The following is a 20,101-nucleotide window of genomic DNA, read 5'->3' as shown; positions in this document are numbered from 1 at the left end:
CGATGATTTTCAAGGTCTACCCTGTAAAAAGGGAAGGCAAGAGCGCATCATCGGGAATCTCCTTAAAAGCGAGCCAGACGTCTGCCTTGTCGACCGACTTTGGAGTTTTTGTCTTTGGTGTCACTCAGCCTTGACGTCTTATATGACCAAAAGCTGGCGTTAGCCTAGCTAGGGCGCGCGAACGCACGCCAAAGTGGTTTTGTCAGCAGCAGCGCGCCGCGGGGACGTCAGCTCGGAGAGCGTCGTGACGCTCTGACGGGTTTTCGCTGCTGAAATACGACAGACAAATAAACAAACAAACAAAAAAAGAATTCATCTTTGCTCAGGAAAGAAGGCGTCGTAGAGTTTATTAGCGTTTATGAAACGCGCTTCTAAAAATAATCTCCAGTCATGTCAGAACGAAAACACCGTCTTGATCATCCGTATCGCGTCCACTTTCATTTCCGTTTCAGTTTTCAGTCGCGTCGACTCTGAGAGGATTTTCTTCAATTAAAAAAAATAACAAACAGATAACTAAATACATAAATAAATGCTTACACAGACAGACAGCTAGCCATCCATTTATCCATGCGTCTATCCAGCTAGCTGGACGGACAGACGGAGAGACAGACAGACAGACAGACAAAGCTAGCTAGCTGGATGGATGGATGGATGGGTAGGTAGGTAGGTATATAGATAGATAGATAGATAGATAGATAGATAGATAGATAGATAGATAGATAGATAGATAGATAGATAGATAGATAGATAGATAGATAGATAGATAGATAGATAGATAGATCAGGTCAGGGGGCGTTCCTTTAGTGACGTCACGTACGGACTCGTCACCAACTCAAAAACAAGACTTCCTGAATATTCAGCGTGAGTCTTAAGAGGTCAAATCTCGCTGTATGTGGTGGCATCGTGTTAAAATACGCTCATTTGAAGCCATTTGACAAATTATGGACACAACTTGTCCGGAGACGTCGGTTGTCCTTTAAGGAACAGGAAGCTAATTTTAGCTAATCTTCCATTTAGGCGACAGCCAAGCATTCTTTTGGTGTTGATTAGAGAACAACAACCCGCCTGAAAATGAGCCCAAAGAGAAACATCCGGAATGCCCCCCCCCCCCCCCTCGTCGATTCTCTTTTGTTTGGATGCCGTCAAGTGGTTGGAGGGTGCTTTCAAAGAGGGCTTTTGTGTGTGCCGGTTGTGTAACGCACAAAACACACACGCAACACGCACAAGTGGAGCGACGCGAGTGGCGTTTAAGAGTAACGGTGGGCGGGGCTTAGAGCCCAGAGCCAATTAACTGCCACACGAAGAAAAACGTGTCCACTCCCGTGCCAGGGTTTTTGTCATTGTCACTCAAATTGCAGGAGCCACAGAAGATTGAGTTTTAGGACGACATCGACATTCGATGCAGCGTAAGAAAGCTTAGACTATATAGTTAGTTAGTTAGTTAATAGTTAATTCCTAAGTTATATGGGTCTGGAGTTATATGAGCTTGAAACGAGGGCGGATGTCCAAAAAACAATGCAATACATATCTATTGCTTTATAGAGAGCTTAAACAACACAATAAAAGTGCTTCTGCTTGAGAGTTTTGAAAGGCGCTTGGAAATCAAATGTATGATGATGATTATTTATTATTATGATTATGATTATAAAATCTCAAAACACACACACACACGCGATGGATTTTGAAGTGGGATGACACTGCCTGGCAGGTGGAGTGACTTTGACTTCGTTTTTTTTTTTAAATCCAGCTCATGGCCGCTGTAAGGAAAACGCTTCCCTTCCGAGCAAGTATTCCCTCGCCACCCCTACCTCCCCCACCTTCCCCCACCGCCACCCTCAGCCAGTGTCACTGAAATAGCTTGAAGGTGTGTTTGGGTTGGACTTTCACCTCCTCCTCCTCCTCCTCCTGCGTTTCCCCGGCAACCGTCCAGATTTGCCTTGAATTTGTATCATGGCCATCCAGAGCGCGGCGCGGCGCAGCCTGTTGCCATGGCGAACTCTTTAAATATCAGCGATTCTTATTCCGAGTACGCCTCGCGTGCGTCTGGCGAGGGTCAAAATAACTTTTTCAGTTTCATCTTTGATTTCATTGGACGACAACTTGACAATTCGGAGGTGCCTTTTTTTTCTTTTAAATTGTTTAAAGGGGAAGTCGAGTCCACTTTTCCTCTTAAAATAAAAATTAAAAAAAAAAAAAAATACAATAAAATAAATAAGAAATAAAATACAAATAAAATAAATATGAAAAAACAGAAAAAATAAATAAAAAAAGTAATAATAATAATAATTAAAAAATACATAAAAATTAAAATAACAATAATAAAAAAAACATTATTATTAATAATAATAATAATACATTTGATTTCTAAGCGCCTTAGTGCGGAGGAAGAGGTTTTTGTGTAATCTGATTGGGAGGAGCTTCCCAAAAGACCCCCCCACCTTCCCCCATTTTGAGTGGACACGCTTTCGCGCATACTGATAAGATGCAATAAAAATGAAACACACACACACACACACACACACACACGTGATTACGAAGGACTGCGTGTGGTTTTTGTGAGTGTCTAATTGCTCTGCGTCCCACCGTGCACGGCGGGACATTGGAGAGTTTGTGCTTGTCAACGTCAATGGAAGCCCATATGCAAGGGGTGGCTGGAAAAAAAAAAATATATATATATATATATATATATATATATATATATATATATATATATATATATATATATATATATATATATATATATATATATATATATATATATATATATATGGTGTATCTGTCTATTTCTGTATTTGTGAATATTAAGTCACATGTTCAAGTTGCACTTAAAAACGACGTGGTTCCCCCCCCCCCCCCCCCCCCCCCCCCCCCGTCCCCTTGGGGCTCCTTTAATTTGCCGCTTTTATTTTTATCTCCATCTCACTGTCGCGCACGCTGCAAGGCGCGATGATGGAGGTACATGTGTAAATACGGTAATGGTGGGGGGAGGGGGGGTCGGATGGGAGGTAGGGGGGCTAGCACCGGGAGCCTCATTTGCATATCCAACATTTAGAAGAAGCCTCACTTTGATGCTCTCATCTTCCAGCATTGGGGTGCCTCAAGCCTCTGATAAGGCATTTTTTTATATCTATGTGCACGTGTGTGTGCGCGTGTGTATTTTTTAATGGTCTTCATCTTTTTGATGTTGTACACCAAATACCTTTTCCAAGTCATTTCTGTGACGCTGAAGAAATTAGCGATGGGAATTCCAGCACTTTTCAGAGAGCCGGTTCTTTTGGCTCGGCTCACTAAAAAGAGATCCGGCTCTTATGGCTCCCAAATTGCTCTTCGGTTTGTTTTTTTTTTTTTTTTTTTTTTTTTGCTTAAATTAAGTAACTACCAAAAATCCTGTAAAATTGTGTGGAAAATGAATTACTCATGTAAAAAAAATACACTATATCAAATATTTTTATTGATATGGCTTGATTTATGTGCACAGAGAGCATCCACTAACTTTCACTTTCCCTGTGATGATCAGCTGTCACTAATTTACTTTTCATATTAATAATGCTATCATACGAATAATCAAATAATAATAACAGCATAATGTGATCACATTTGTCTACCTGTCCACCCAAACGTCCCTCGTGCCCCCTTCTCCGCCTTTGTCTGTTATTCTCCCCACGGATATCGACCAATCACGTGCGGCTTTAACCGAAGACCGGGGGCGGGGAATAGAAGACAAAAAAAGGTCTGCTCCCATTTCCGGCTCCTTGTTAGGAGCCGGCTCTCTTCGTTCACTTCAGAGGCTAAAAGAGCCGGCCGGCTCAATCACAATTTTTGTCCATGACAAAAATAAATGCTCTTTACATTTATTTATCCTAAAATGTTTTAAATTTCTTTCTTTCGTCTCATTACTATTATTTCTTTTGCTTTTTTTGCGTGTTTTGTTCTCTTTATTTTTGTGGCCCAGTTGTGTATAATTATCAGCCTGCATATGCTAACGAAACGTATTATTATGAAGATTATTATTCTGAATGAATCAACATACATTTATAGCCATCCGTTGGAAGCGAAGTCTCGGCGCAGTTGCTGCGTCTGCTCGCGGTCGAGCGGGCGAAGCGGCGAGCGACAGACGCCGCCGTGAAAGCCGAACCAGTCCATGGCCTGTTTGAGGGCGGGCACGCCCAACTCGCGGGTCACCTGGAATTGGATTTCGTTAGCTTGCACGACGCTAGGCTAATTCATTCAAGAGCGAGTCACAGTCAGCTAGCTATATATTGGCTAGCTAGCGAGCTGATTAGTTAGCTAGCTAGTTGATATATACAGTAGATAGCTGATATTTCAGCTAGCTAGCTGATATCCATCTATCAGCTAGCTATATATTGGCTAGCTGGTTGATATGTCAGCTAGCTAGCCAGTTGATATATACAGCAGATAGCTGAGATATCAGCTAGAGTAATTCATAATAAAGAGTAAGTAATTCATTCTTCAGCACTTGCTGTACCCCTCTTTGTGACATGAAGCAGTTCGAGATGAAAGAGGAGAGCATCAAAGCTTCCCTTTCAGCAGTGGATCAGGGACGTGATGGTGGAATGTGCACGTCTGCTACAAGCTAAATGTTGAAAGCAAACACGCAGCTGTAGCATCCATTGAGGAAAAGAGATTGTCTCACATCTCCTGTCCCACATAAATCCGCTTCAATTCCAAGCCGCGACAGTTGCACATACGCATCGATACGATAGTATGGAGGGCGTTCTTACGGCAGTGTTTGGTTCGATAAGCCGCTGCTGCAGTTCTCGGGCTTGTTCCCAGCGACCAGATGTACACAAACGCGCCAAGTCACACACACTCTTGCCCAGAATGTTAGCAAGCGCGCAGACTCCGCCCACCGCACCTGAAATGCAAACCAATCAGAACACCTCAAATTTAAGTTTTTTTTTTTTTTTTGCTTTAACAACTTACTGAATCAATATTTGAAACATCTCTCTTGGCATTTTTTTTATATATTGTACTAGTAAAACAGGAGGTTGGCTAATCTATCGTTAGCTGAAAATGCTAACACGATGACTGTTAATGGGGACATTGCTTACTTTGTCTTTTCATAATCAAATAATAATAAATTTCATTTCTAAGCGCCTTTCGAAACTCTCAAGGACGCTTGACAGTCACAGGATGTTTTTTTCTGTGGGTGAGCAGCGGCTGCCACACGCGCCAGCATTCACTCATCCCCGAAGTAACTCAAATAGATAGCAAGCTAGCTAGTGAATAGATAATAGCTAGCGAATAGCTATTCGCCAGCGAATAGACAACAGTTCGCTAGCAAATAGATAGCCAATAGCCAGATAGCAAATAGATAGCTATTAGCCTCACTGGCTAATACAGCCAGCGATTAGCCAGTGAATAGCTCGCGAATAGATAGCTATTACCCAGCGAATAGATAGCCATTAGCTAGCAAATAGCTAGTGATTAGCCAGCGAATCGCCAGCAAATAGCTAGTGACGAGCCAGCGAACAGCTAGCGATTAGCCAGCGAATAGATAGCCATTCGCTAGCAAACAGATAGCCACCCGACAGCTAACAGATAGCCATCCACTAGCGAATAGATAGCCATTGGTACTTGAGAGCGCTACGTAAACATTTAGCGACTTACCGACACAGTAGGCAGCCATGAGGAAACCGGCCGAGCCCGCCAGAACCTGGAAGTCCCGGTCTTTGGTTTTGTGGACAATCAGGCCCATTCTGGTGATCTGCGGAAGAAACGCGGCTTTAGGCACCAAAATGGCCCAAAAATGTCCCAACGCAAGTGGACGCTAACGCTAAAACACGACCTTCATCCGGAGTGTGTCACTAAAGTGTTTGTTTGAGGTGATCATTTGGTCAGCGGGGGGTGCCGCTCTACAGAAGAAATGTTATCATAATAATAATAATAATAATAATAATAATATTACATTTAATTTTTAAGCGCCTTTCAAAACTCTCAAGGTCACAGGATGAGTTTTTCTGTGGGTGAGCAGCGGCAGCCGCACGCTCCAGCATTCACTCAACCCGGAAGTAAGTCAAATAGATAGAAGATAGACAGCTAGCCAGCTACACAGCAAATAGAGAGCTCGATAGCTAATAGCTAGATAACTAGCCAGCTAGATAATAGAGAGCTAGCTACTCGATAGCTAGATAGCCAGCTAGCCAGCTACATCTTAACAAACGTCATCCATTGGCGGTGTGGAATCACATGACCGCCTTCCCCAGGGGCAAAGAATCAATGTCAAAGATATCTCATGAATTATTAATAATCTTCCTCGTATTTCTTTTAATTGTCTTTAGCTCAATAAAAGTCAGGCAATCAAAGGACTCCGCAGGGAATAAGCTCCGCCTCCTCCGTGTGTATTTTTAGCTAGCGATTGTCAGTCGGGCGTCACTTCTGTCAGCTCCTTAAAGGTGATTTTTAGTTATTTATTATTTTTTTGTTCCCATAAGGACGTGAATACGCAGTTCAAAGCTCGTTCACTTTGTGTACTTTACGGGGAAGCTCGAGAGAGGAAAAGGAAGTCTGTCTAACTAACTCGTACGACTAACTAGCAGAGTAAAAAAAAAAAAAAAAACGAGTTCGCCGATCAACCGAATCGTCAATATCGCCAACAAACCAATCAACCAATCGCCTCAAGAGCAAAGCGGCTGCTAACTAGTGATGTGTCTTTCACGAACGATCAGGAGCTCTGAAGTGAACGAAGAGAGCCGGCTCCTAAAAAGGAGCCGGAAATGGGAGCCGACTTTTTTTGTCCTTTATTCTCCCGCCCGCGGTCTTCGGTTAAAGCCGAACGTGATTGGTCGATATCCGTGGTAGAGGAGGGAGGGGAGAATTACAGACAACACGCAAATGTTATCACATCATCGTATCATTTTTTTTCATATCATATGTTATAAATACATAATTAGATAAATACATGGATAACTGCATAGATCTGTTGGCTAGCTGGATAGCTATCTATTGGCTGGCTAGCTGGCTATCTATTAGGTATATGGCTGGCTAGCTAGCTAATTGAGTCAGTAAACATATTAGCTATCTAGCTAGCTATTGGCTGTTAGCTATCTATTAGCTGGTTATCTAGCTAGCTATCATTTTGCTATCTACTTGCTATCCAACTAGCTGGCTAGTTAGAATGTTCAACAAGCTTACCAACTAACTAGCAAAGAGAAACTGAGTGGCTAAACAATTAACTGAACAGCTAGCTAGCTATCTACCCACAAAGCTAACCAAGCAGGTGACCTACTGACTGACAGACTGACTGAAAATCGAGTAACTACCCGATCGACAAACCGATTGACTGGCCGGCCAACTGAGCTAGCTAGCTAGTTAGCTAAGCAAATGAGCAGCAAAGTGACAAATGGGAGACGCTAGCCTCTCAACAGACTTTGGCTAAAAAAAGTTAGTTGAGTTGTGAGATTTGTCATGGGAAAAATTCTTCCGGCAACCCGTCTGGCGACCTGTTCCCGCCTACGAGCGAGACGGTTGCGGCGGCGGCGGCGTGGGCGAGGGACCGCGGGGTCGAGTGCCGCCGTCTATCTCCCAAATCGCAAATCTAGGCAGACGCTTCCCACACAGCCTCAAATGCGACGCGCCGCACCGCGCCGGTTGACCTGCCGCCTGCCTACCGAGTGCGCGCCGTCTCCTTTTTTTACTATTTTAAACATTATACACTGATACCTTGGCTTACGAACTTAATTGGTTCCCAGACATAGTGTGTAAGGTGAAAAGTGTGGATCCCAAACATTAATTTCCCATAGGAAACCACTAAAAAGAGAATAATCCGTTCCCATAAAACATAATTTTCTACTTTCTAATTTTCTAAGCCTTAAAACCACACAAAATACACCTTATTTTACGTACTTTCATAACTTTGCTGCTGTGAAATGTACATTTCTCCACTGTGAGACTAATAAAGGCAAATCCAATCCAATCCCATAAATGTGCTATGATATTATAATGAAAGAAATAAACCGTACTGTATAATAAAGTGCTTTTATTGACCTTTGTGATGGTCGTTGATGGCTTGATGACATGGAGTGGCCCGTTTCATCAGCATTAAACACTTGATGAGGAACGTAGCCTTCTTCTTCCACCATCTTGAGGAATGATCCCTTGTAGGTGCTTTCTCTGCCATCATTTTACCTTGTTCCTCATCAATTGTGTTCTGTTTAGCCGGTTCTGTTGATAACTTTTGCATCAAGTGTACAGATGGCTTGTGCGGGTTATTTGTGGAGCCTGGTTGATGGGATATTTTAACCTTGCAGTCTACACTCTGCTTTTGAACTATCAAAGTTGAAATGTCACTGTTTTCCATCCATTTTCTCACTCTCGCTGTCGTCTGCCTGTCTCTTTAATGTGTAACCCCCTCCGCCTTCACTGCTGTGTTCTTGACCAATCACGTGGCTTTAACTGAAGACTGGGGGCAGGGAAGAGAGGACCAAAACAAGCTGTCAGCCATTTTCTTTTAGGAGAACAGTCTCATCCGCCAACGACTCATTGTGGCAGCTTCGTGTGTATCCCAAAAAAATAGTTTGTATACCAAGGTAAAATGTTCATAAATGGAACGTTCGTAAACATAAAAGTTTGTAAAGCGAGGTATCACTGTACTTCCGAACACAGAGCAACAGGCCAACGACGACGACGACTTCCTCTGTCCTTAACTCAAGGACATTTTTTAATGCAAAAACTTGAGGAAAACTGGCCTGTTCCTCTCCCACCACGTCGCTGCCCTCCGTCACCCTCACGAATATTTGCAAAAACTGCATCAAAGATTGCCTGCCGCTGCTCACGTCTCCGCCGCTGTCCTTGAGCCCGACGATGTTGGGATGTTGGGACAGATGCACCACGGCGTCCAGCGGCAGTTCCAGGCCCGTGTTGGCCGGGACGTTGTACAGGATCAGCGGAACCGCGCTGTCGTCCGCCACCTGCCAGGTATTAATCATCATCATCATCAGAATCATCATCATCATAATAATAATAATACGCTTCATTTATAAGCACCTTTAAAAACTCTGAAGGTCACTTTACAGTCACAGTATAAGTTTTTCTGTGGGTGAGCAGCGGCAGTCACACGCGCTAACGTTACCTCAACCCAGAAGTAACTCAAATAGATAGAAAGCTAGCTAGCTAATAATAATAATAATACAATATCATTTCTAAAAAAGTAGAAAACATTGCCAGAGGCCACGGCCAGTTCTTTATCAGCACCCAAGCATGGGGGAATTTTCAATTCCCAAATAAATTTGTGAATGGCAGCGAATGAGTTTTGCAAGGCACGTAGAAATTAATATTTGAACAATGGAGGCAGTCTGAGTTTGACCTTGGTGAAGTGCTGGATGAGGGCGTGAGCGTCCATCTTGCCTTTGTAGAAGCACGGCGTGACCACCAGGACGGCGTCAGCGCCGGCCGCCGCCATCTTGGCCGTCAGCTCCATTGTTGCTCTTGTGGCTAAACAACAATAACATGGCGACACATTTGCAGTTCAAATTCATTTTGACGCTCACAAAGCGAGACCGCGTCAGGAGACCAAAGAAAGGGGGCGGAGCTTCATTTAGACCATGGCCGTCAAATTCGTTTTTTGCAGTACACTCATACCTTGGAATTACAAACTTAATTGGTTCACAGACAGAGTGTAAAAGGCGAAAAGTGTGTATCCCAAATATTAATTTCCCATAGGAAACCATTAAAATGAGAATAATCCGTTCCTAGTAATCCTAGTTCATAATAATAATAATAATAATGAGGAGAAGAACTTAAACAGCTTCTTCCCCCAAGCCATCAACTCTTTGAACAGTAGCCCAAATGGAACTGTATAGTGGCGCTTCGCAATTTTTTTTCATGATGATACTAGTGCAGCGTGTTCGACCGGAAACAAATACCTTGACAATAAAGATGATTCTGATTCTGAAGGAGGAGGAGAAGAAGTAGAAGAAGAAGAAGAAGAAGAGAAAAAGAAGAAGAGGAAGACAAAGAAAAAGAAAAAGAAGAGGAAGAGGAAGAAGAGGAATCCATTTCATCCGCAAGCGCCTTTCAAAACTTCCAAGGTCACTTTCCAGTCACAGTAGCAATTTTTTTGTAATTACGTACGTACAAGGTTTTGGGGGGTTTCAATTCAAAAACCTTCTCCAGGGCAAAAAAAATGTTGGCTACAACAATGTGTGCAAATGAATTGTGGAATTCTAATGAAAATATTTTTTTTTTGTGGAATGAAGGAGATTAATCAATGCTTAAAATCCTTTTTTTTTTTTAACGCACATTCGCAGCCGGAACCGGCGATGAGAAGCTTGTCGGCGGGCATCGAGCGTCGCGCCGTATTCACCACCTCCACACGCTCCTCCTCCGTCAGGTAAGGATACTCGCCATTGGAACCTTGCACCACCAGACCTGCCCAAACACACACACAAAAAAAGCAGTGTGATTGACATCTCCTCAAAATTAGTCATTTTATTCATAGTCCAATTATAATCGAGATTATTACAATTATGATCAGATACAATTTATGGATCCTTTTAAAGTGACTTTCTTATGCAACACCAGTACAGTGATACATCGCTTTACAAACCGCTTGGTTTACCAACGTTAAATTTATGAACATTTTACATTGGCATACAAATGTTTTTTTATTATTATTAATATAAATACAAGATTTTAATTACACAAAACATTCCAATTCAACCTTTTGCTCTTTGCCGGAAATGACGTTTTAATGTAGCTTTTTTTTGGCGAAAGTGTGAACAATTATTTTGATAATAATTGTATTTTATTGTATAATAATAATAATAATAATTGTATGTAGTAAGAATTCATCCACTCCTTCAGAGTTTTGAAAGGTACTTGGGTATCAAATTATTATTAGTAGTAGTAGTAGTTGTAGTATTATTAGTATTGTTGTTGTTGTTGTTAGCTAGCGAGGTAGCTTTCTATCTATTTAAGTTACTTTGGGGTCGAGTGAACGCTGGCGCGTGTGGCTGCCGCTGCGCACCTGCAAAAAAAAAATAAAACTCCTGTGACTGTCAAGTGACCTTGAGAGTTTTGAAAGGTGCTTAGAAATGAAATGTATTATTATGATGATGATTACTATTATTATGATTAGCTAGCGAGCTCGCTATCTATTTGAGTTACTTTGGGGAAGAGTGAACACTGGCGCGTGTGGTTGCCGCTGCTCACCCACATAAAAACGTATCCTGTGACTGTAAAGTGACCTTGAGAGTTTTGAAAAGCGCTTACAAATCAAATGGATTATGTATTATTATTATTAGCTAGCGAGCTAGCTTTCTATTTTTTAAGTTATTTTGGGGTTGAGTGAACGCTGGCGCGTGTGGCTGCCGCTGCTCACCCACAGAAAAAACATATCCTGTGACTGTCAAGTGACCTTGAGAGTTTTGAAAGGCGCTTAGAACTCAAATGGATTATTATGATGATTATGCTGACCTTTAAATGGAATCTCGGCGTACTTGCGTAGATTGTGTTGCAACTTGTCGTAGTCGACGTCCTCCCGCTCCGAGAAGGGCGTCGCGATGGGAGGATACACGCCGCTCAGGTCGAGCCGGACGCCGGCTGAGCTCGCGGCTCGAGCCCCGTTCGAACCGGAGCCGAGGCGCCTTACAGCCCTTGTCAGCTTGCGGGACGAGATCAACCGAGCTCCGGATCTCAACATACTGTCACGCCGGCAAAAACCACAGTTGCTACCGCTGCACTTGTAAACTTCTTTTTCTTCTTGTACTTGTTAGTTAATGTCTGAGCCGGTTGGTTAAACATTGACGTGTTTTTTTTGGGGGGATAGTTTGGATGGTCCAAACATTGACATGAGCGTGTTGGCTTTTTTTTTTTTTTCTTCACATATACTTGAGGACACGTATGACAAACACGAGTGAGCACATTAGCGCCCCCGCGTGGCGCACTCCACACCCACTTTGCCTGTCACAGCTTAATTTACATACCTGTCAACCATGGCTAATAGCTGCCCTGATAAATGATTACAATTCGCGTGTCAAAGTTGTAGTACGACGTACATTATTTGAAATGATAACAAAAAACGACAACACAAGCGGATATGCAGTTTGCCGCGCATGCGCGCAGTATGCTTTCATAATCGACGATATGCAGCAATAAAAAGATATACATATGATCGAGTATTACTTTTGCAATTCCCCTTATTAAGCAATTGTAAACCATACAGACACAACCCGACACATCATTATTTACTTACAGCAAAAATAAAAACAGAGATAGAAGAAAAACAAAGGTATTTTGTTGACATTATTTTAGCAACAAGAAGTGATGGGAATTCCGGCTCTTTTCAGAGAGTCAGTTCTTTTGGCTCGGCTCACTATAAAGATCCGATCTTTTGGCTCCCAAATGGGTCCTCGGTTTGTTTGTTTTTTGTTTTTTTGCTTAAATTAATTAACCACCAAAAAATCATGTAGAATTGTGTGAAAAACTAATTACTCATATAAAAAATAGACCATGTCTGATAGTTCTATTTATATGGCTTTAATTATATGTGCACAGAGTTAGCGGACACAAGCTTTCCTTTTCCATGTGATAACTCTGGTCTGATGATCAGCTGTTACTAATTTGCATTAACATACCAACTAGTAAAAAATATCATAATTGAATAATAACAGCGTAATGTCGTAACATTTGTCCACCACCGTAATGTCGCCCCCTTCGCCTCACTGCTGTGTGTCTATAATTCTCCCCTCCCTCTTCTACAACGGATATGGACCAATCACGTGCGGCTTTAACCAAAGACCGGGGGCGGGGAATAGAGGACAAAAAGGTCGGCTCCTAGTTAGGAACCGGTCTCTTGGTTCACTTCGGAGATGCGGCTCTAAGAACCGGCTCGTTCGCGAACGACACGTCACAACTGGCAAACAACGCGAGGTGTCGCTGCACCACATAAACGTCCAAATATGCGCTTGAGTGACAGCGAAATCAATATGTGTCATATGGAGGTAATATTAGTTTTGAACAAGCCATATATTTATATAAAGGTTTGCCATTGTGATATACGAGAGACGGGCGGGTGGCAACCGGCCGGATTTTTGGGCGGGAAAAGAGGGCCATTTTTTTTCGGGCTTGTGTAGTTTGCTTGTTCAAATATGCTTTTCGACCCAGAACTGTCGATACTTTTCTAGCTTGTTACGAAGGACTTGCACGTTCGGGGGAAAAAAGGAGAGTCATTTTAATGACCAATAACGACAATCATTTTGTAAAAAACATTTTTCGGTGTGTTGATAACGCCAAATAAACTGGATGCTTTACTTTGTGGATGGCTAGCCAAAGTCGTCGTCGTCGTCGTCTTCATCACAATTGTGCTCCTCGTTTCATCCGGTAAAGCAAACTTATTTTTCTTTAACACTTGATTTAAAATATGGACATTATTTGATAAATGCACATAAATTGATTATGGGTCCGTTTGGTGTCAATCATGTCAGAAAATATCCCCTAAATCATCGATGACTGTTTATCTAAAGTCAAAAGTGGTGGAGTTTTTATTTTTAATATAAATCAAAGATAGATGTGCGCATTACTCGCTTGAATCACAACAAAATATCCCCTGAAATCATTGATTTTTGTTTATCGACATTAAAAAGTGTGTGTGTTTTTTCTTTTTAAGATATGAAAGATTTATGTGCTCCTGATTTGCTTGAATCGCCCAACAACAAACAGTGATTGATCTTCGGGTGTCGCCATCGAATGTTTGCCAATTGTCGAACTTTGACCGTCAAACCGCGACTTGACGAACACACAAAACATCGATACCGAAAAAGGAACTTTGTATGTCCACCTTTAACGTGTTAGCTTCAAAGATGACAGGCGAATACAGTCATACCTCGCTTTACGAACCCCTTGGCATACGAACTTTTTGCTTTACGAACGTTACATTGATGAACATTTTACCTTGGCATACAAACTATTTTTTGGGATACACACAGAGCTGCCACAATGACTCATGTGTCGTTGGAGAACGAGCCTGTTCTCCAAAAAAGAAAATGGCAGCTGACATTTTTTTTTTCCTCTATTCCCCGCCCCCAGTCTTCGGTTAAAGCCACGTGATTGGTCAAGAACGCAGCAGTGAGGGGAGGAGGTTTAAACATTAGAGACAGGCGGAGGACCAAAACAAGCCGGCTGCCATTTTCTTGTTAGAACGAACTCGTTCTCGAACGACACATCACTCATTGTGGCAGCTCCGGCCGGGTGTATCCCGAAAAATAGTTTGTATGCCAAGGTAAAATGTTCATCAACGAAAAACAAGTCCAAGATGGCGCCCGAGTAGGCAGCCTCAGCAAGTGCTCTCATGAGCCTTGCTTTTTTTGTTTGTTTTTGTCTTGTTTTGTGTTTTCTTTTGTCACTTTGTGTTGTTGTGCGTCGTGTGGAACGGATACGGATTGTTTTTCAGCATTTTTCACCACGACATTCATCAAGGTGGAGACTGTGCTGAGCGGTTGCGCCTTTTCGGCAGCATGAATATGCCAGTACTGTTTTTGAATGGGAGGAATGTCGGAGCCATTCGACTGCCATCGCTGGACACCAGAAGAGGGGGCCATTGTGCTTTTTTGCGCCTGTAATGGGCAGCATCTTCACAGCCCCGCTTTGTTTAGCGGAAAGGTCAGTGCTGTTGGACAGTCTGCGGCTGGATGGATGCATGGCTTGAGGAACCCGCGATAAGAAGAAAGGAGCGTCAGCGCAGAGCGCCGATGCGTATGTGGAACTGTTGCGGCTTGGAATTGAAGCAGATTTATGTGCAACAGGAGATGTGAGACAATCTCTTTTCGTCAATGGATGCTACAGCTGCGTGTTTGCTTTCAACATTTAGCTTGTAGTCGACGTGCACATTCCACCATGATGTCCCTGATACACTGGTGGAAAGACGCTTTGATCCTCTCCTCTTTCATCTAGAACTGCTTCATGTCATCACAAAGAGGGTACAGCAAGTCCTGAAGAATGAATGTCTCTCTGTGTCGTTGTGTTGTCATATTGTCTCTATGCTGTTATATTATTTGTTATTTAGTTTTTTTTTTGTTCTTTTGACTTCAAGACGGCGCCGCGAGAGTGGCTGCCTTTCCAGCAGCTCATGTATTTCGTTTTTCTACTTTCATTCCTTTCATCACTTTGCTGCTGTGATATGTACATTTCTCCACTGTGAGACTAAGAAAGGCATATCCAATCCAATCAACATAACGTTCGTAAAGCGAAAAGTTCGTAAGGCAAGGGGGATGTATGTAAAGCGAGGTATCACTGTACTTCTTTCCTTCAAACGGTCCCCTTTTAGGTCGGCTCTGGGTCGTCCTCTCATCTCACCTGGCCGCCCGTGATGGGGCGCCGCTGTCAACTTTGGAGGTCCCGGCGCCTTTGCAGATGCCGGTCGTTGTTGATCGCGCTGGCGGCGGCCTTGGCGCTGTCCTACGCCTTCTTTACAGCAAGCTTTGCACCGCAGGCCGAGTGCCCCGTCGCCTCGCCGCTGTTAAGTGAGAAAAAGGCCAAAACGTGAGTCATGGAGGTAGATAGCGACGCTCACATCCTTTTCTCCACTTTTCCACGCAGTCGGGCCTCGGCCCGCCAATCACACCTTCCCGCTTTTGACTTTGGAGGCGATCCGAAAAAAGAGGAGCAAGTCTGTGTCGCCGGGCGGGATCTATCGTCCGTCCGATTGCCGAGCTCGGCACCGCACCGCCATCGTGGTGCCGTACCGGAAGCGGGTCACGCACTTCGGGGCACTCCTCGACCATTTGCATCCTTTCCTGCAGAGGCAACAGATACACTACAGAATCTACCTGGTTGAGCAGGTGACCGGTCGTCTCGTCCAATCCAAATCCATTTGACCAATGCCGAATAGTGATGTGTCGTTCGCGAACGAGACAGTTTATTAGAGCCGGATCTCTGAAGTTAACAAAAAGAGCCGGCTCCCAGGAAGGAGCCAGAAATGGGAGCCGATTATTTGATAATAATAATAATAATAATAATAATAAAAATACATTTCTAAACGCCTTTCAAAACTCTCAAGGACACTTCACAGTCATGGTGGCTTTTGAGATGGGATTTGAAGGTGGGACGAGAATCCATGTTACCGATGTTGGGAGGAAGTGAATTCCAGAGTTTGGGGGCAGAGCAGCAGAAAGCCCTGTCCCCCACCGTGCTGAGACGGGCAGGGGGGCATACAGAGGTGGAGGGAGGTTATGGATAGCTTTAACTGTTTAAAGTAGACGTTTAAAGTTGATTCTATATTTATAATAGAGGACAAAAAAAGTTGGCTCCCATTTCCGGCTCTTTGTTCACTTCAGAGATCCTGCTCGTTTGCCAATGACACATCACTGTCCGACGCAGCCTTCCTTTGCTTTGTCAGTGGGGTAACGGCACCTTCAACAAAGGCAGACTTTATAACGCCGGCGTAGAGGAAGCTCTGCGAGACGGACCGTGGACCTGCCTCATCTTTCACGACGTGGACTTGTTGCCCGAAGACGACCGCAACACCTACGGCTGCCGTCCAGACCGGCCCTCGCATCTGTCTGTGGCCATTGACAAGTTTGCTTACAGGTAGACGCGGTGAAACATGTTATCATAATAATACATTTCATTTCGAAGCGCCTTTCAAAACTTTCAAGGTCACTTTAAAGTCACAGGATAACTGGGATATTAGCATATTTGACAATCAAGCTGACTTTGACTTGACTTAGATAGCTAGCTAGCTCGCTAGATAGCTACATAGCTAAGAGATAGCTACATAGCTAATAGATAGCTATCTAGCCAGCTAGATAGCCAATACATGACACCACAAAGAAAGTTCACGATTATAAATCCAAAATATGGGAAACTTTTCACTGTTTATCATTTTTCTTTCTTTCTTTACTATTTTTCTTCCACCATATTTACACGTTGAATCTTCCCACTTATAAAAGCATGCGTTACCCTCACATCTTCTGTTGGCTATGTCCCCCCCCCCCAGGCTATTCTATCCACGAGCCTTTGGCGGTGTGGTTGCAGTGACCCCGGATCAGTTCCGGAAGATGAACGGCTACTCAAACCAGTTTTGGGGTTGGGGCCAAGAGGACGATAATTTGTGGCGAAGGTAAACAAAAGAAAGAAAATCGTCGTCGTCGTTCGTCTTTGGCAGGCAATGCTCACCATCTATCTATTTATTCTCTTGGAAGAATGAAAACGCTAACCGATGGCGTGAGCATTTCAAACAGTTGTACAAAAAGATCCTTTTTTATGACTTGTATTTTCTATTTATGTATTTATTTTGCAGAACTCGTGTGAGTTTTATAAATTGATGTATGATTAGAAACGTTTTTCATTCAAGTTTGGCTTTTTACACCCGCCAATGAAATGTAGTTGCTAGTGATGGGAAATCCGGCTCTTTTCAGAGAGCCGCTTCTTTTGGCTCGGCTTACTTAAATGGTCCGGCTCTTTTGGCTCCCAAAGGGCTCCTCAGTTTGTTTGTTTGTTGCTTAAATTAAATAGCTACCAAAATCGTGTAAAATTATGTGAAAAACGGATTACTCATGTAAAAAAACACTATCAAATATTTTATATATATGGCTTGATTTCTATGTGTGCACAGAGAGCATCCACTAACTTTCACTTTCCCTGTGGTTTCTCTGGTCTGATGATCGGCTGTCACTCATTTGCTTTTCATATTAATGGTATCGTACCAACTAGTAAAAATATCATCATTGAATAATAATAACAGCATAATGTAATAACATTTGACCACCTGTCTACCTTAACGTCCCCCCTCCCCCTTCTCCTCACTACTGCGTGTATCTGTAACTCTCCCCTCCCTCCTCTACCACGGATATCGACCAATCATGTGCGGCTTTAACCAAAGACTGGGGGCGGGGAATAGAGGACAAAAAAAGTTGGCTCCTATTTCCGGTTCCTTGTTCACTTCAGAGATCCGGCGCTAAGAACCGGATCGTTCGCGAACGACACATCACAAGTCGTTACATTGACAGTCAGTCAGGCACACTTACGGTGGCAATTGATTAGTCCCCTTTTTGTAACAAATCAATACAAATACAAATTATAAATACCAGTTTGTCCGAATAAAAATGGACACAAAATGGGGTGGGGGAACCGTCGTTCCATACCTGTCAACATTGGCTAATAGCTGCCCTTATAAATGATTACAATTACCGTATAAAAGTTGAAGTTCGCCGTACTATTTGAAATAATTTAAAAAAACCGCTAACAAGCGACGTTATGCTTTCATCACTACAACCGTAGAATAATAATAATTATAATCATACATTTCAGTTCGATGAAATGGTATGTATAAAAAGTTTATACGATTGAGGCTTACTTTTGCTGCTTTGCCGTGATCGGCGGCAACATTGTCGTTGGTTAACAGCAGTTTTGACGAACTGGATTTGAGCCAAAATGGTCTTTTGGAAGATCGGTTCACTTTTTTTTCCCCGTGTAAAAGTTGTCGTACGCCGTACATTATTTGAAATGCATTCAAAAAAAGTCTACAATACGTGGAAAATGTATAAATTGACAGGTATGTGACAGGTCCACATACAAGCCCTGGACGCCATCTTAAATGAACTCACCCACAAAAAAACAAACATGGAGGCCGCTGGGGACAAAGTCCGTCGCCGTGGTCCAAAACTTCAAACGTCAACAATTCTGGGTGGGAGTCGTACTTTGAGTAATGGGGGGGACATTCTGCTTTTTTTCTCTCTCTCTCTCTCTTCACGAGCAGAGTGATTCTGTCCGGCATGGAGGCGACGCGCCCCCCGGAGGCCATTGCTCGTTACAAAATGATCAAGCACGAGAGAGACGCGGGCAACGAACGGAACCCACGCAAGTAAGTTGGCCACAATCTCCAACCATCCGCCATTAACTTCTGCTTCACTTCATCTGTTTTTAATTTTATTATTTTTATTTTTATTTTGAAGCGTCGAACTGCTGCGAAGAACCGAACTGGACTGGACTTCCGACGGCCTCAGTTCGTTAACTTATAAATTGCTCTCCAAACAACTAGAACCTCGTTACACTCACCTCATGGTCGACGTCGGAAAGAGGGAGTCGACGTATTTCCGGGGAAAGCTCACAACGCCGGTGTAGCCTCAATGTGTCATCTGACCGCAAGTTGGCGGGAACATCGTTTCATGCCTTCTAGACATGATTTACTTTCGGATTGTGCTGTTCCGAAATAACAATAATAACACATTTCATTAAAAGCGCCTTTCAAAACTCTCAAGGTCACTTTACAGTCACAGGATGAGTTTTTCTGTGGGTGAGTAGCAGCAGCCACACGCGCCAGCGTTCACTCAACCCGCAAGTAACTCAAATAAATGTAAAGCTAGCTAACTAGCTAATAGGCAGCTATCTATCCAGCCAGCCAGCTAAATAACCACATAGCTCGCTAGCTAATAGACAGCTAGTAGATATCAAGCTATCAATCCAGCCAGCCAAATAGCCACACAGCTCGCTAGCTAATCGATAGCCAGCTATCAATCCAGCCAGCCAACTAAATAGCCACACAGCTAGCCAGCTAAAAGATAGCTAATAGATGCCAGCTAAATAGCCACACAGCTAGCCAGCTAACAGATGGTCAGCCATCAATCCAGCTATCTATTGGCTAGCGAGCTATGTGGCTATTTGGCTGGATAGCTGGCTATCTATTACCTGGCTAGCTATATGGCTATTTAGCTGGCTGGCTGGATATCTATTAGCTAGCGAGCTATGAGGCTATTTAGCTGGCTGGCTGGATATATAGCTGGCTATCTATTAGCTGGTTAGCTAGCTTTCCATCTATTTGAGTTACTTGCGGGTTGAGTGAACGCTGGCGTGTGTGGCTGCCGCTACTCACCCACAGAAAAACTCATCCTGTGACTTTAAAGTGACCTTGACAGTTTTGAAAGTCGCTTCTAAATGAAACGGATTATCATTATTATTATCATTTTATTTATTTTTTGGCGCCAGCAAATCCGCTGGAATTGAACGTTGCACTTCCGCATTGGACGTCCTGACCGGTCCGCCGCCGCCTATAAATTATACAAATAAACGTTTATATTTCGTGGCGAAGTGATGACAAAACAAAACGAAAAGAATAAAAAAAATAGAAACAAAATTATTGAAACGA

General features: G+C 43.1%; 2 protein-coding genes and 1 long non-coding RNA gene across 5 annotated transcripts; 1 reads left to right on the top strand and 2 right to left on the bottom strand.

Annotated features, from left to right (window-relative positions):
• Nucleotides 1-317: 317 nt before the first annotated feature.
• On the bottom strand, nt 318-11,828 carry hoga1 (4-hydroxy-2-oxoglutarate aldolase 1). The gene is made up of 8 exons (XM_089006260.1): nt 11,437-11,828; nt 10,261-10,389; nt 9,326-9,453; nt 8,796-8,930; nt 5,632-5,728; nt 4,743-4,876; nt 4,031-4,182; nt 318-483 (listed from the first exon to the last, which is right to left on the bottom strand). The coding sequence occupies exons 1-7, from the start codon at nt 11,660-11,662 to the stop codon at nt 4,033-4,035; spliced, it is 999 nt and encodes a 332-aa protein (XP_088862386.1). The 5' UTR covers nt 11,663-11,828; the 3' UTR covers nt 318-483; nt 4,031-4,032.
• A 558-nt stretch (nt 11,829-12,386) lies between these two features.
• On the top strand, nt 12,387-19,255 carry LOC148893074 (beta-1,4-galactosyltransferase 3-like). Of its 2 annotated transcripts, none has more exons than XM_089006258.1 (7): nt 12,387-12,962; nt 15,284-15,479; nt 15,556-15,797; nt 16,355-16,545; nt 16,955-17,077; nt 18,716-18,820; nt 18,912-19,255. In XM_089006258.1, exons 1-7 carry the CDS (start codon nt 12,921-12,923, stop codon nt 19,078-19,080), a joined length of 1,068 nt encoding a protein of 355 aa, XP_088862384.1. In that variant the 5' UTR covers nt 12,387-12,920; the 3' UTR covers nt 19,081-19,255. The 2 variants fall into 2 exon arrangements, with proteins under 2 accessions (XP_088862384.1, XP_088862385.1); XM_089006259.1 differs by lacking the exon at nt 12,387-12,962 and adding an exon at nt 12,992-13,341.
• Nucleotides 15,333-18,689, bottom strand: LOC148893075 (uncharacterized). 2 transcript variants are annotated; one of them, XR_016116238.1, is made up of 3 exons: nt 18,564-18,689; nt 15,581-15,752; nt 15,333-15,472 (listed from the first exon to the last, which is right to left on the bottom strand). It is a non-coding gene; the product is annotated as an uncharacterized LOC148893075 (long non-coding RNA). The 2 variants fall into 2 exon arrangements; XR_016116237.1 differs by lacking the exon at nt 18,564-18,689 and adding an exon at nt 18,314-18,549.
• Nucleotides 19,256-20,101: the final 846 nt, after the last annotated feature.

This window comes from Hippocampus bargibanti, linkage group LG10, assembly GCF_051943395.1.
Source record: "Hippocampus bargibanti isolate YZ-2025 linkage group LG10, ASM5194339v1, whole genome shotgun sequence".
Lineage (NCBI taxonomy): Eukaryota > Metazoa > Chordata > Actinopteri > Syngnathiformes > Syngnathidae > Hippocampus > Hippocampus bargibanti.
This window is presented reverse-complemented; position numbering and strand designations above follow the sequence as displayed.